General features: G+C 39.9%; 1 protein-coding gene across 1 annotated transcript in view; it reads right to left on the bottom strand.

The window, feature by feature from the left end:
- Positions 1-1,574: 1,574 nt before the first annotated feature.
- The window catches only part of TMA16 (translation machinery associated 16 homolog), a 53,337-nt gene continuing 41,808 nt past the window's right edge, over positions 1,575-13,103 (bottom strand). The window contains exons 6-7 of the mRNA XM_065405211.1: positions 6,059-6,101; positions 1,575-1,879 (exon numbers count right to left, since the gene is read on the bottom strand). Of these exons, the coding sequence (XP_065261283.1) occupies positions 1,741-1,879; positions 6,059-6,101 (182 nt within the window). The 3' untranslated portion in view covers positions 1,575-1,740. The remainder of the gene's footprint in view (positions 1,880-6,058; positions 6,102-13,103) is intronic.

The following is a 13,103-nucleotide window of genomic DNA, read 5'->3' as shown; positions in this document are numbered from 1 at the left end:
TTAAATCAATGCAGGGTGTGTAGAGCAGGCAATAAAATCTTTAGCACGGACGAATGAGAATGCTCAGATGCTCAGCCTTAGGGAATGATGGGTTAACTGAGCAAAGATGTGAAAGGCAGCCCTTGAGGGGACATCCCCTCCCCACAGACTGTTCCTTCCCAGGTGCGCCTTGCTTCCCCTTATCCCTCCCTGCTATCTCAAGGCTTCATTGGGGAAAGGATTTTAGAGTCTTCCACGTTCTGCCTCAAAGCCAGCCCTACTCCCTCTGTAAATGTAAATGTGCTAGCAGTGCTACAAATACTATCACTTATCTCTTACACATCACTTTTCATCTGTCAATCTCAAAGTGCTTTACAAGGGAAATAAGCCTCATCGTCCTCATTTTACAGATAGGCAAACACAGGGAAGTAACTTACCAGGGTCACCCAGTAGGCCAGTGGTAAAACTAGGAAGAGAACCCAGGTGTCCTGAACCTCAGTCCAGTATTCTATTTACTAAGCCACACCAAATAACCAACAAAGTCTCAGCTTAGTGATCAACTCAGTCTTTGTAATGAAGGCAATAAAATCTCTTACATAAAATGGTTAACTGGCTACCCCTAGCATCAGAAAATGGTCAATTTAGGCACATAGCTTTTAGTGGCAGAAATACATTCTGCCTCTACAGCCCTAGAGTTAAAGGCTTTTCTTGAGTTCATGCAGTTGTAGATCTAGGAACCCTTCTGATGATCAAGTTATGGATATCCCTTATCACTAAATGGGACACTATGCTTCTAGGTTGACATACATTTCTTAGTTACAGGCCAGGGCCTGTGCGCTTAAAGGAAGTGGGTAGAGAAGGAGATTCTTCCTACTGAACTCTCTTTTGCTTGTTCTCAAGTCTGACAAGGGCTTTCCTGAAAGATGGGTCCAAATTAGGCATGAAGGGAGGTGGAGGGATGCTTTACAGGAGGCTCGAAAAGCCTTCCTCCAATTTTTGATGCTCTTTTCAAGTGCGTTAACATAAGGCTGTATGAAAGCCTGCTTCTCTAAGCCATTACCTGAGCATCAGCCACCATCTGCAAATGCACAATTTGCTGAGGGCCTGGTTGCTGGCTCAGTAAAGAAAATCTGGAGATGGTGGCTATGGGGATAGATTTAAGTCACATATTTAGTACCATTTTATCTTAACTTAGAGGCCACAGGTAATGGACCAAGTTATGGGTAAAGGTAGTCTGCTGTATAACAGTATCTTACCTACTTATCAAAATTAAATGACATTTATGTTCCCATTATCATCATCCAATGAGTGGACACTACCAAGAAAATCCAGTCGTCCCCCCCCCCCCCCCCCATGACATTTGCCAAAACAGGTGAGTCACAGAGAGTGCACTGTCCCACAGCCATTAGGCTAGTGATAACTATTCCCCACCAACCCATACCCAGGGGCTTGCACTCAAGAGAAGCTAGGGTGGAAGAGGTAGGGGGAAAATGGAGATTTTCTGAAAGTTTTAGATTTTAAAGCCTTCATTTGTTTTTCTCTAAGTAAGCACCACACTGAATCTAACATGCTGCTTGCTGAAATTTCACTACATAACTTAAGGCCAGGGTGAAGCACAACCAACTAATCAAATATTCAACCAGCCAAGTCTTCTCAAATATAATTGAAAATACCAGCTTTATTCTTGCTTCCAGTGATAGTTCAAATAGGTTCCTGGCAGTCCCTTTCAGCTGTTTCACCTTTTGTATCGGCTGGTGCTCATTAGTCTGTGTCTTTTGCTGCATCTAATTCCTCTTCAGCTTCCCCATTTGCCACCTCTGTCCTACTGCAAACAGCATCTTTAGTAGAGACTTTTCTCATTTTAATGTTTGGCAGTTTCTTCAAATCGCCATCCCATTCTCTTAAAGAAAATAAGATATAACAGAAAATAATTAATGTTTAAAATTCAGAACCCAGAAAAATTAACTACTGTTGGTTACTGAAAAGGGTTTTCAGGTAGGTCAGGTAGAGGCATAAGTCTGGAACCAGAAAGATTTGCTGCATTAGCCTTAGCCTGACATCAGTCCCAATGTGCTCTGTCCTCTGCAAACCTTTACCGGTTCATGCGTGCACAAGCAGGTGCCTACTACAAATGATACATCTTCCTCCCACTTGTTCTACACTCACAGATTTCAGCATAAGGGGGGTACTTGTCAGCTGGGATAGCAGATCAGCAGGGGAATCTAAAAAAGAACCCCAAGCCAGCAACTATCCAACTGTGAGATAAGAAAGCAACAGGCAAGGAGAAGGTGTATATGACTAGCAGGAGTGGGGTGCTGGGTTAAAAATAAGCAAATGGGGATGCTCAGGAGAAGTCAGTGCTTAAAGGGTTAACAAACCTAGTACTGACTGTATAAGGGAAGATTAAAGTTTGTTAAAATGCATGCTGCTGTATACCACACTAATTGCAGTGTGTTTACACATCTATACAGCATTGGACTGAAACATGGTAAGAACTCAGCCAAGAAAGGTCTGGTCTGTATTTTGATAAGGTTCTTCGGGAAGTGATGTTAGCCATTTATAGCAGTGACATTCTTCCCTGACAGTCAGTACTTGCCCAGTGCCCCAGCATCTCATATGAGGGGACGCTGATGCTGTCTTTTTGATGAGGCATAAATCAAGAAACTTTTTTTAAAGAATAGTAGTGTTAATCCAGCTCCCCTGAGAAAATGTTAAATCAAGCAAGTCTGCCTTACTAACTTACACTATCAATTTAAATCCCCCCTGCAGTTTCAATTAGATACACTGTTCTTCATTTCCTGTCCTGAACTTGTATCCTGCTGCCGAGCGCAATTAAAACCGTTATGACTTTTCAACGCATATCTGGTTGCTTTCAGTGATGAATTAAGTGATTCACGTATCTATCTAGTTTGTAAAGTGCTTTAGGATTCTGTGGGATAAGAGACGCTGACAAAATGTAAGTTACATATATTACTCATTCTACTCCCACTGTCAATTTCTATTCTGTACCTTTCTGACTATGAACCAGTTGGTTTTAGATTTGACAGATTTAACTCCTTTTGTGCAACGTAATGAGTGCAGTTGGATCAACTTCCCCATTTGGGTGCTCACTGTGCAGAGCTAATATTCCACCTACTGGAAAACAGTAGTTCATTATGATCTATGAGAAATGTTAAAATGTTGTATGAGTGATTCCAAGGAGATACAATGCATGTGTAATTTAAATTCACGAACTGAATCTATTACTTTCAAAAGGCTTGAGGCTGCATAAAGGAGGAAGGACTCATTTAATAATCACGTCAGGCCCAGGTTCAAAATTATAGCTGTTTGGGTATACTAAAGGCAGTTGGTGGATGATTTTTCTCAAGGGCAATAGCCATTTTTTTTACATGGACAAATCTGCTGTGGTTCTAACAAGGTAATAAAACAGAAACCTTCTGTCAGAATTTTCATGGTACGGTAAGTCACTCTAAGCATTCCTGATCTCATGGCAGTTGGAGGTTTAGTGCATTTAAATTTAACTCCTACCACACAGATGAAATCCTCCAAAGCCTTCTGCCTAATGGACAGAGCAGATTGAGCTGTGGTAATTAATCCACTGCACTGCCCAATTCTTAAGATTTCTTATAGTTATTCCTAGATAAATGTAGCTCTTGACTGTATTGTTTGCCTTAAGTCTGACTGGATTATTATTGCGGTTTTGCATTGCCATGGGAAAATGCTAGTTTATTATGCTGAATTTTTAAACAAACATTTAAAATGCTGAGCACCCATAACTTGCTCTGAGTAAGAAGGACTTGAAGGTGCTCAGCTGCTCTGAAAATCCATCCTTAAGGATTTCATTTTACAAATGGACACAGGAATTACCATATCAGATTGGACCACTGGTCCATCTAGTCCACCATCCTGTATTCAGTATCAAAAGAAGGTCCAAGAAACTCCGATTATAGAATAGCATGTTGTGGAGAAAGAGGGATTTATGTGTGGTATTTTTTATAAATATCATATGCCCTTCAGGCTGTCCGTAATATTCTCCTGCCTCAATGCACAGAGTTAAATCAATAGGATTGTTAAAGGAATCAAGTAGGAAGGCAAAACAATGACACAGATAAGAATCCTCGAGGAAATAACAGGGAAATTGTTTATTGGCTCCATCTAGGCTAAGAAGAGTTTACTCTCCCCCAGACTAGGCCTAGTATGAAAGGGGATCCTAAAAATCTTTAAAATGATGGCTTTGGGAGGAAGGGGAGGCTGCCCAGGGAGTGTCAGTGAGAGCTAAGAGACACACTGAAAGAGAACATGCTACGAGCAGGACAGTCTGGTTCTCCCCAGAGACAGGAGTTAACTGGACTGAATGGAACTTACAAATACTTGCAAAGAAAGATTAAGATGTAGGTATAGAAAAATAGGTATCAGGACTCTGTTTTTCTAACCTTTTGCTCTGCAAGCTCCGTACCTTAGGATGAAAGAATAAATGATGTTTTGTTTTGAAGATGCTGTTTCTGTCACTGCACACTTATATTGTCACAAGCTCCAGAAGGGAAACTTTTACAGGTGCCAAACCCAGTAGAGCCTGTCACATTAACACAGTTAGGAAACAGGGTAGGTGGCTGCAGCACAGAGATCCAGTCCCAGAATGGTTGAACTGTATGCTTCCACCCAGAGCATGACGTGGAAGCCAGGCCTGTGATCTAAGGGGTGCTCTCAAGAGGGACAAAAACCACAGTTTCACCTGTAACCATGACACCTGTCCATACAGAAAGTTTCTTTCCAGTCTCCATGACTTAGTGGCTGGCTCATGCTTTGAAATGTGTTAGCCCTCAAAAAAAAAAAAAAAATTGTATCTCCTTTAATTAACTGTCTGAGCCAGTTCTCATCCATATAAATGTCTAATCATTTTACAATGTCTTCTAAGTTGTTGACAGGAATGATATTTTATGGCTGTGCATTCCGTGGCAACGCAAATCTTGGAAATCACATTGAAATCTTAAAGGGAAGAATCAACAACTGCATCTGGTGCACACATGCAATACTACTGATTTTACTATATCTAGTTTGTATGAAGTATCAGAGGGGTAGCCGTGTTAGTCTGGATCTGTAAAAAGCGACCAAGAGTCCTGTGGCACCTTATAGACTAACAGACATATTGGAGCATAAGCTTCCGTGGGTGAATACCCACTTCGTCAGATGCATGTTTGTATGATGCACCCATCGGAAGATAAAACTGTGCCCTAACTCATATTGGTTACTTAAGGGTATATCTAAACAATGCAATACTCAAACTATTGCATGATAGGATGAATGAGATGCAGATAACTATTTAGACTTTTGGGGGGGAAGGGAGGAGAGTGTATGTGGCAGGTAGGAGTGGTGCTCGTATATCTTCCCATTTACCATTAAACGTTGTGCCTTGAGCCAATATACTGGCCTGTCCTCCCGGTTAAGAACTGGATGTTGGTCTCTCTGGGGCCAGAAGAGTCTCCCAAAATGACATTCAAAGTACATTTTCTTCTTCAGGAAAGGAACATGCTAACTCTATAGTGCACCTACTGAGCCTTTGCTGATGCATGGAGAAAAGAATCAAGCTCAGCACCATAACTCTGATCCCCTGAAGCTCTCAACGGAGCATGCGCCAAGGTTATTTGCTATAAGAATTGCTAAAATATAGGCCGAGAATTTCCCACATTAAAAGTTTGTTTGAAAATATCCAAAAAAAGAAGCCATTGAAGTTATATGAACTCAATTCTAACAGTCTCAGCACTTTAAACCTTATAATATTTCAATAATTGATTGTTACTAGCTAGTAAGTTACAATTTTTAGGCTGCAGTAGCTAAGAAAAAAAACTAGAACAGCAAAATATTGAGTACACTAATAATATGTCATCAGTTTCCTTTCAAACAAGAGAACACTGTCCTCCACCAACTGCTTCTTGTAGAATGCTGGGTTGGTTGGTTGGTTGGCTTTTTTTTACCCCCCAAAAAAATAAATAAATGGTGAGACATGCCATGCCATTTCAAGAGATGTCCAGTTGGGCACATACAGACCACAAATAATTAAATACAACAAAAAGAAACTCACCTGAAAATATTAAGATGTTTGCCATTCACAATGTCAGGAATGTCTAAAGGGAACAAAATTAAATACAGTTAGATTACCAGCTATAAATTATCCATAGCAATTCTCATTTCAGAGCAAACATTAAACTAGGACTTCAAAGATGTATCAGGTATATGCTAGCTGAAGGACTGAACCCACAAGGTCAGAGGTGGATACAGATCATACTGAGAATAGTGAGGTCCAAGGATAATAATCTAGAAGGAAGTCTACCTTTTCTCCCACAACTGCCAGGAAGGGGGAGGATGCTGGGATTTCTAACAAGGTGCTGTTCCTGAGCCCATTTTAGCAGGGCAGGGGGGGAAGACATTCCCAAGGTACTTTCAGCAACTAGAGGCAACTAAAAAGTTGATAAAGGAAGCTGCATTTTGTCTAAATGTTTGTGTCAAAACCGGCAAAAGATTTAGGCCCTTAAAAGGAACCTGCAAATGCTTACAGTGAGATTAGCAGCATAATTAAGTTATTTGTATTACAATTGTACCCTAGAGTCCCCATTGTGCTATACAGATATACATACATACATACACATACACACACACCCGAGAACTTACAGTTTAAACAGACAAACCAGTTAAACTATGGGAGAAGAGTCCCATTTCAAAACTGATTTGGGCACTTCACCTCCTAAATTGCTAAATTTGTTTTGAATATAGGACTTGGACACTTTTGAAATTTTACTTGAAGTGACTTTGAATCATAGAAGTGTAGAACTGGAAGGGACCTCGAGAGGTCATCTAGTTCAACCCCTGCACTCATGGCAGGACTAACTAGACCATCCCTGACAGTGTTTGTCAAACCTGCTCTTAAAAATCCACGATGGAGATTCCACAACCTCCCTAGGCAATTTATTCCAGTGCTTAACCACCCTGACAGTTAGGAAGTTTTTCCTAATGTACAACCTACACCACCCTTGCCACAATTTAAACCCACTGCTTCTTAACCTCTGATAGGACAAGGAAAACGGTTTTTCTCCCTCCTCCTTATAACAACCTTTTATGTACTTGAAAACTATTATCATGCCCCCTCTCAGTCTTCTCTTCTCCAGACTAAACAAACCCATTTTTTTCCCAATCTTCCCTTATTGGCAATGTTTTCTAGACCTTTAATCATTTTTGTTGCTCTTCTCTGGACTTTCTCCAATTTGTCCACATCTTTCCTAAAATGTGGTGCCCAGAACTGGACACAGTACTCCAGTTGAGGCCTAATCAGCGCAGAGTAGAGCAGAAGAATTACTTCTCATGTCTTGTTTACAACAATCCTGCTAATACAACCCAGAATGTTTGCTTTTCTTGCAACAGTGTTACACTCTTCACTCATATTTAGCTTGTGATCCACTATGACCCCCAGATCCCTTTCCGCAGTATTCCTTCCTAGAGAGTCATTTCCCATTTTGTATGTGTACAAACTGATTGTTCCTTCCTAATTGGAGTACTTTGCATTTGTCCTTATTGAATTTCATCCTATTTACTTCAGACCATTTCTCCAGATCATTCCGAATTTTAATCCTACCCCTCTCAGCTAGGTATCGTCCACAAACTTTAAGTGTACACTCTATGCCAGGGGTCAGCAACCTTTCATAAGTGGTGTGCCAAGTCTTCATTTAGTCACTTTAATTTAAGGTTTCGCGTGCCAGTAATACATTTTAAGGTTTTTAAAAGGTCTCTTTCTATAAGTCTATAATATATAACTAAATTATTGTTGTATGTAAAGTAAATAAGGTTTTAATGTTTAAGAAGCTTCATTTAAAATTGGCCAGGATCCGGGCAGTGTGAGTGCCACTGAAAATCAGCTTGTGTGCCACCTTCGGCACCCGTGCCATAGGTTGCCTACCCCTGCTCTATGCCATTATGTAAATCACTGATGAAGATACTGAACGGAACCGGACCTAGAACTGATCCCTGCAGGACCCCACTTGATATGCCCTTCCAGCTTGACTGTGAACAACTGATAACTACTTTCTGGGAATGGTTTTCCAAACAGTTATGCATCCACCTTATAGTAGCTCCCATCTAAATTATATTTCCCTAGTTTGTTTATGAGAAGGTCATGCCTGACAGTATCAAAATCTTTACTAAAGTCAAGGTATACCACGTCTACCACTTCCCCCCATCCACACGGTTTGGTTCTCTGTCAAAGAAAGCTATTAGGTTGGTTTGATATGATTTATTCTTTAAATCCATGCTGATTGTTACTTAGCTCCTTATTATCTTCTAGGGGTCTGCAAACTGATTGCTTAATTATTTGCTTCATTATCCTTCTTAGTACTGAAGTTAAGCTGACTGATTTGTAATTCCCCAGGTTGTCCTTATTCCCCTTTCTATAGATGGGCAAACATAGTGCCCTTTTTCAGTCCTCTGGAATCTCTCCCATCTTCCATGACTTTTTGAAGATAATCGCTAATGGCTTAGAGATCTCCTCAGTCAGCTACTTGAGTATTCTACGATGTATTTCATCAGACCCTGATGACTTGAAGACATCTAACTTGTCTAAGTAATTTTTAACTTGTTCTTTCCCTATTTTAGCCTCTGATCCTACCTCATTTTTACTGGCATTAAGTAAGTTGGATGTCCAGTTGTTACCAAGCTTTTTGGTGAAAACAAACAAAAAGTGATTTAGCACTTCTGCCATTTCCACATTTTCTGTTATTGTTCCCCCCCAACCCCCAATTGAGTAATAGGCCTACCTTGTCTTTGGTCTTCCTCTTGCTTCTTATGTATTTGTAGTATATTTTCTTTTTACCCTTTATGTCTCTAGCTAGTTTAATCTCGTTCTGTGCCTTGGCTTTTCTAATTTTGTCTCTACATACTTGCGTTATTTGTTTATATCCATCCTTTGTAATTTGATCTAGTTTCCACTTTTTGTAGGACTTATTGAAGATTTCCTGGTTAAGCCAGGGTGGTCTCTTGCCATACTTCCTATCTTTCCTACACCGTGGGCTAGATACTTGTGCAAGGTCAAACAGATCAGTGCCTGAACTGGGAATCAAACCCAGGTTTCCAGTTCAAATAATTAATTTTAAAACAGTTCTAAGAATGTAAAGATCAATAAAACATTAAGAAAAAATGAGCATGTATAAGATTGTATCTTCATGGAGGGGTATAATCATAGCTTGCTGTTTAAACCCCTGGATATCCAAATGACAATCTCTTTGGCTGTGGAACACATCATTTCCCCCACTCAAGCCATTCAACCGTCTTGGCCCCTATCACCGTCTGAATTGCCTGGAAAACTTGAGGTAATGCCTGCTTGAGTGGCAGAGCACCTCCACTTCACTATCAATGTATCTGTTTACAGAGTAGTTGAAGTTTACACTGTTAATTATATATCATTATTATAAACAGAACTCTTGGTACTAAGAAACTGTCATTTTGCAATTACTGAAATTTCTATTTTAAAAGAAATGCAGTTGTATAATTTGTAATTACAATTTTTGCTTACATGGTATGTTGAGATTTGTCTTCTTTCTCCTTAAGTGATTTTATCTCTTGCTTAATCATAATAAATAGCAGTAGCTTTTAATAAGAGCCTTTTATATTGATTAGTGACCTGCCTGAACCTAACTAAGTAGGAAATAAATGGGATCTAGTAATACATTGATTATCCAACCTTTACTGATTTAACAGTATGCAGAATATAGAATACAAGCTTTTTGTATATAGGTATACAGGAGAGATGATTTTTCTAATTTCCAGTTGAAATTACATGGCCAAATTCTGAACTTACTTATATCCCTGTGCATTCCTATTGGCATCAAGGTGGTTGTACAGGGTGCAAATCAGTGCACAATTTGGCCAAGAACCTTTAGGCTGCTTTACGTGACACATAGCCATTCCCTGTTTCTTGGCCATTTCTAAAATCTTACAGGTGACCTATTTCTCATACCATCAGTAATAGTGAACACTTTAGAGAGATTCTAATGCTCAGAAGCTTTGAAGTTTTAGCACAGCTTGAAATGCCTTATTACTATCTAGAAACAACTATATAGATTTAAGGAGCAGCAAAGTGTCTCAACAAGGAATAATGCTACCTCTGTAGCATTAAATCTAAATTACTGCCTCATGTCATATAAATGTCACATTTCAGATGGCTCCTATGCGGTCTTTGATTGACCCTGAACACACAGTGAAAGTTAGAAGCTATTCTTTGTCTATCAATTTTCTTCAGTCTCAAGGTAATAAGCCAGATAATTCTATCAATATTGGATTATGTATCACATTTCTCCATGATAAAATATAGCATGTTACTTATCATTCATCTTAGTTGTTGTAGTTGGACTGCCGATGCTATTTTAAAAAATATTTTCCTTACACTGAATTATAAGGTCATATACTGAAGTACAACCATACATCAGATAGGCCTTGAGAAGTACTGGGCATTATCTCAACTGCTCTACCTATCTTGACTACTGCAACAGGGATATCTACACTACTCTACACAATCCCCAAACCCTTGATTTTTGGTCCTGTATTTTAGTGAATAGCTTCAATGAGAGAGGAGTCCCTAAAGGACCCAAGCCTTGAAAATCTGAAACATACCATTCTTGGCTTGTGAAAGAGGCATGAACAACTGGTGCTACTCTCGACCGAAAAGACAACACCTCATTCAGAGGAGGACTCTTCCTTTCCTTCTTCAAATATACAATAGTTTGACCAACACTGAAGAAACCCACCCTGGACAAATCAGTTCTACCCAACTACTGCCCAATGTCAAACTTCCCATTCCTGAACAAGCTCAAAGAGAAGCTAGCCAAAGGCCAACTACAAGCTCATCTAATTGAAGCTAAAATTTTAGACCCGTCATAATCTGGATTCAGGCCAGAATATGGAACTGAAACCACTTTAGTCGCACTGAGGGATGATTGCCTCCTGTCAATGGATAAAAGGACAGACAGATCCATTCTGATCCTGCTGGAGCTCTCTACAGCATTCAACATTGCTGACTATGAGATAGTGCTGTCTCACCAGGGAGCGGGAGCAGGGGTCCAGGGTAATGCACTAAAATGGTCTGAGTCCTTCCTGGAGGGACACAACCAAGGAGTAGTGGTAGAGGAGCAATTTCCCATCACTAGACCCCTCACTTGTGGAGTCCCACAAGGATCAATTTTCTTCCCAGTCCTTTTCAACATCTACATGTAGCCACCAGGCAAACTGGTCAGACCACTCTCTGCTCCGAGTGCAAGGTACATTTCTTCCACCCTGACATCTCTAACAATACATAGAAACATGTATATTTAAAAAAAAAAAAAAAACACCTTACCAAAACAAAGGCACTGCACCTTCTCCTGAGGAGAGGATGAGAGAACAAACACTACATGACAGATGAGTAGTCACTTCATGTAATTTATTACTGGAAGGTGCTCAGATGAGCACAGTATAAGAATATTCGTAGAACAGAATGATTGCCTCTCCTGCTGCTCCTAGCTTAACTGGACAGTAGCAAAGTGAAACTTTCCCAACTCTTGTCAGTTTTCCTGCTGCTCACAGGCTTCTGAATAGCACCAGTGAAGACTCAAGATTCTGGTTAGTCTTCACTCTGTAGCTACTTGGCAGAACTCTGAGCAGCAGCAGAGGCACAACTGTCTGAAGACTTAAGGTGACATCTCTGCATCAGTTTACATTTGGTTCATATTTAGAATATTTTCTTCACAAGTGCTCAATTGGTTTTGGAGGGGGTGTTTGGTTTTTTTTTTTTAAATGAGAGTTTAGCTTCTTTAGAAGTAGACTGCACTGACATGGGAAAGCTTCCAACTTGTCACAGGAGAGTATATAATCCAAGCTTTTCTGGCTTGTTCAACATCAGCTGAAGATAAATTTTGCCTTTTCCTTTATGTTCATGGCTAACTCAAGTGCTTTACTCACATGTTGTGCAGCAACTGTTGTAATAATTGGCCCTGCAGATTTATCCTAATTGTGAACTCAACTGTAAAAAGTGAGTGAAAGTTTATATAGTGTCATAACCTATAATAAAAAATATTGATGGGAAAAGCTGCAAAAGATTAAACTAGTGCAAACAAAAACTCCTGCTGATATCACTCAAGGACTGTAATTAAGATCATGCCTGCTGAAGAAGAAAAGTGTGAGTCCCAAAATCAATAGACCAAAATTGGTGTGTCAGAAATTAGGCCCAATAATTAGAGGATTGGCTATTCTGCTCATCACTCCCTAACAAAGATTAGCCAAGAGTTTCACCATCATGGCTGCCACCCCTACCATCTTCTGGGACCTCAAGAGCCACTGTGGCATTGTTGCGCTTTTGTCGGCCCAGTCCTGAGAGATGTCCTGACCAGTCAGGGCCAAGAGAGGGACCCAGATGACATCAACACCTTCACTGGCTCCAGCTAAATCCCAAACACCATCTAGGATGTGAGACTTTGTCACACACACCCTTTGTATCCTTTTCCTGCCCCACCTTATTCCTTCTCTTTCCTATCCCTCTCCTTTTTCCTTCTGTTTAATAAAAGTCAGGCTTAGCCAGCCAAGACTATATATTTTGCAACACTGCTGTCAGCCTGTGACCAGAGAGAATGATGAAAGCAATTCCTTAAACTGCCTGAGGCTGGTACAAGTTTACCAGGTCTCAGAGTGGCTAATAAGACCATGTGCCATGCTGTTGTTTCTCAAGCAGTGAAGATACTAGTGGAGACAACACAGAGACAGAAACCATTTTCTATCTTTTCTATTCTTTTTCATCCCCTCTTGTGTGCATTTGTCTTCTTTGTCTTCTAGGAAACGGGATTAGTCTTTAACAGCTTCAGTTCATTTTTTTTCCTGTCCAATACGTAAACACAAGATAATCCCATGTTTATTTGTGTTAAATAAAATAATTTCCTGAAAGATTGTGATAAAAGTCTGATTCATCTTGAACTGGAGAGGGGAGATTTGGTCAAAGATGAGATTTAAAAAATAAAATCTCCATCATTCCATACTCCCAATTAAAATGCTATTAAATGTTGTTGGTATCTACCACAGCAATAACAGACATTTTACTTTTGTAAAATATAGGAAGCAAA

This window comes from Emys orbicularis, chromosome 5, assembly GCF_028017835.1.
Source record: "Emys orbicularis isolate rEmyOrb1 chromosome 5, rEmyOrb1.hap1, whole genome shotgun sequence".
Taxonomy (NCBI): Eukaryota; Metazoa; Chordata; order Testudines; family Emydidae; genus Emys; species Emys orbicularis.
Note: the sequence above shows the minus strand (reverse complement) of the source record. Positions and strands in the feature narration are given on the sequence as shown.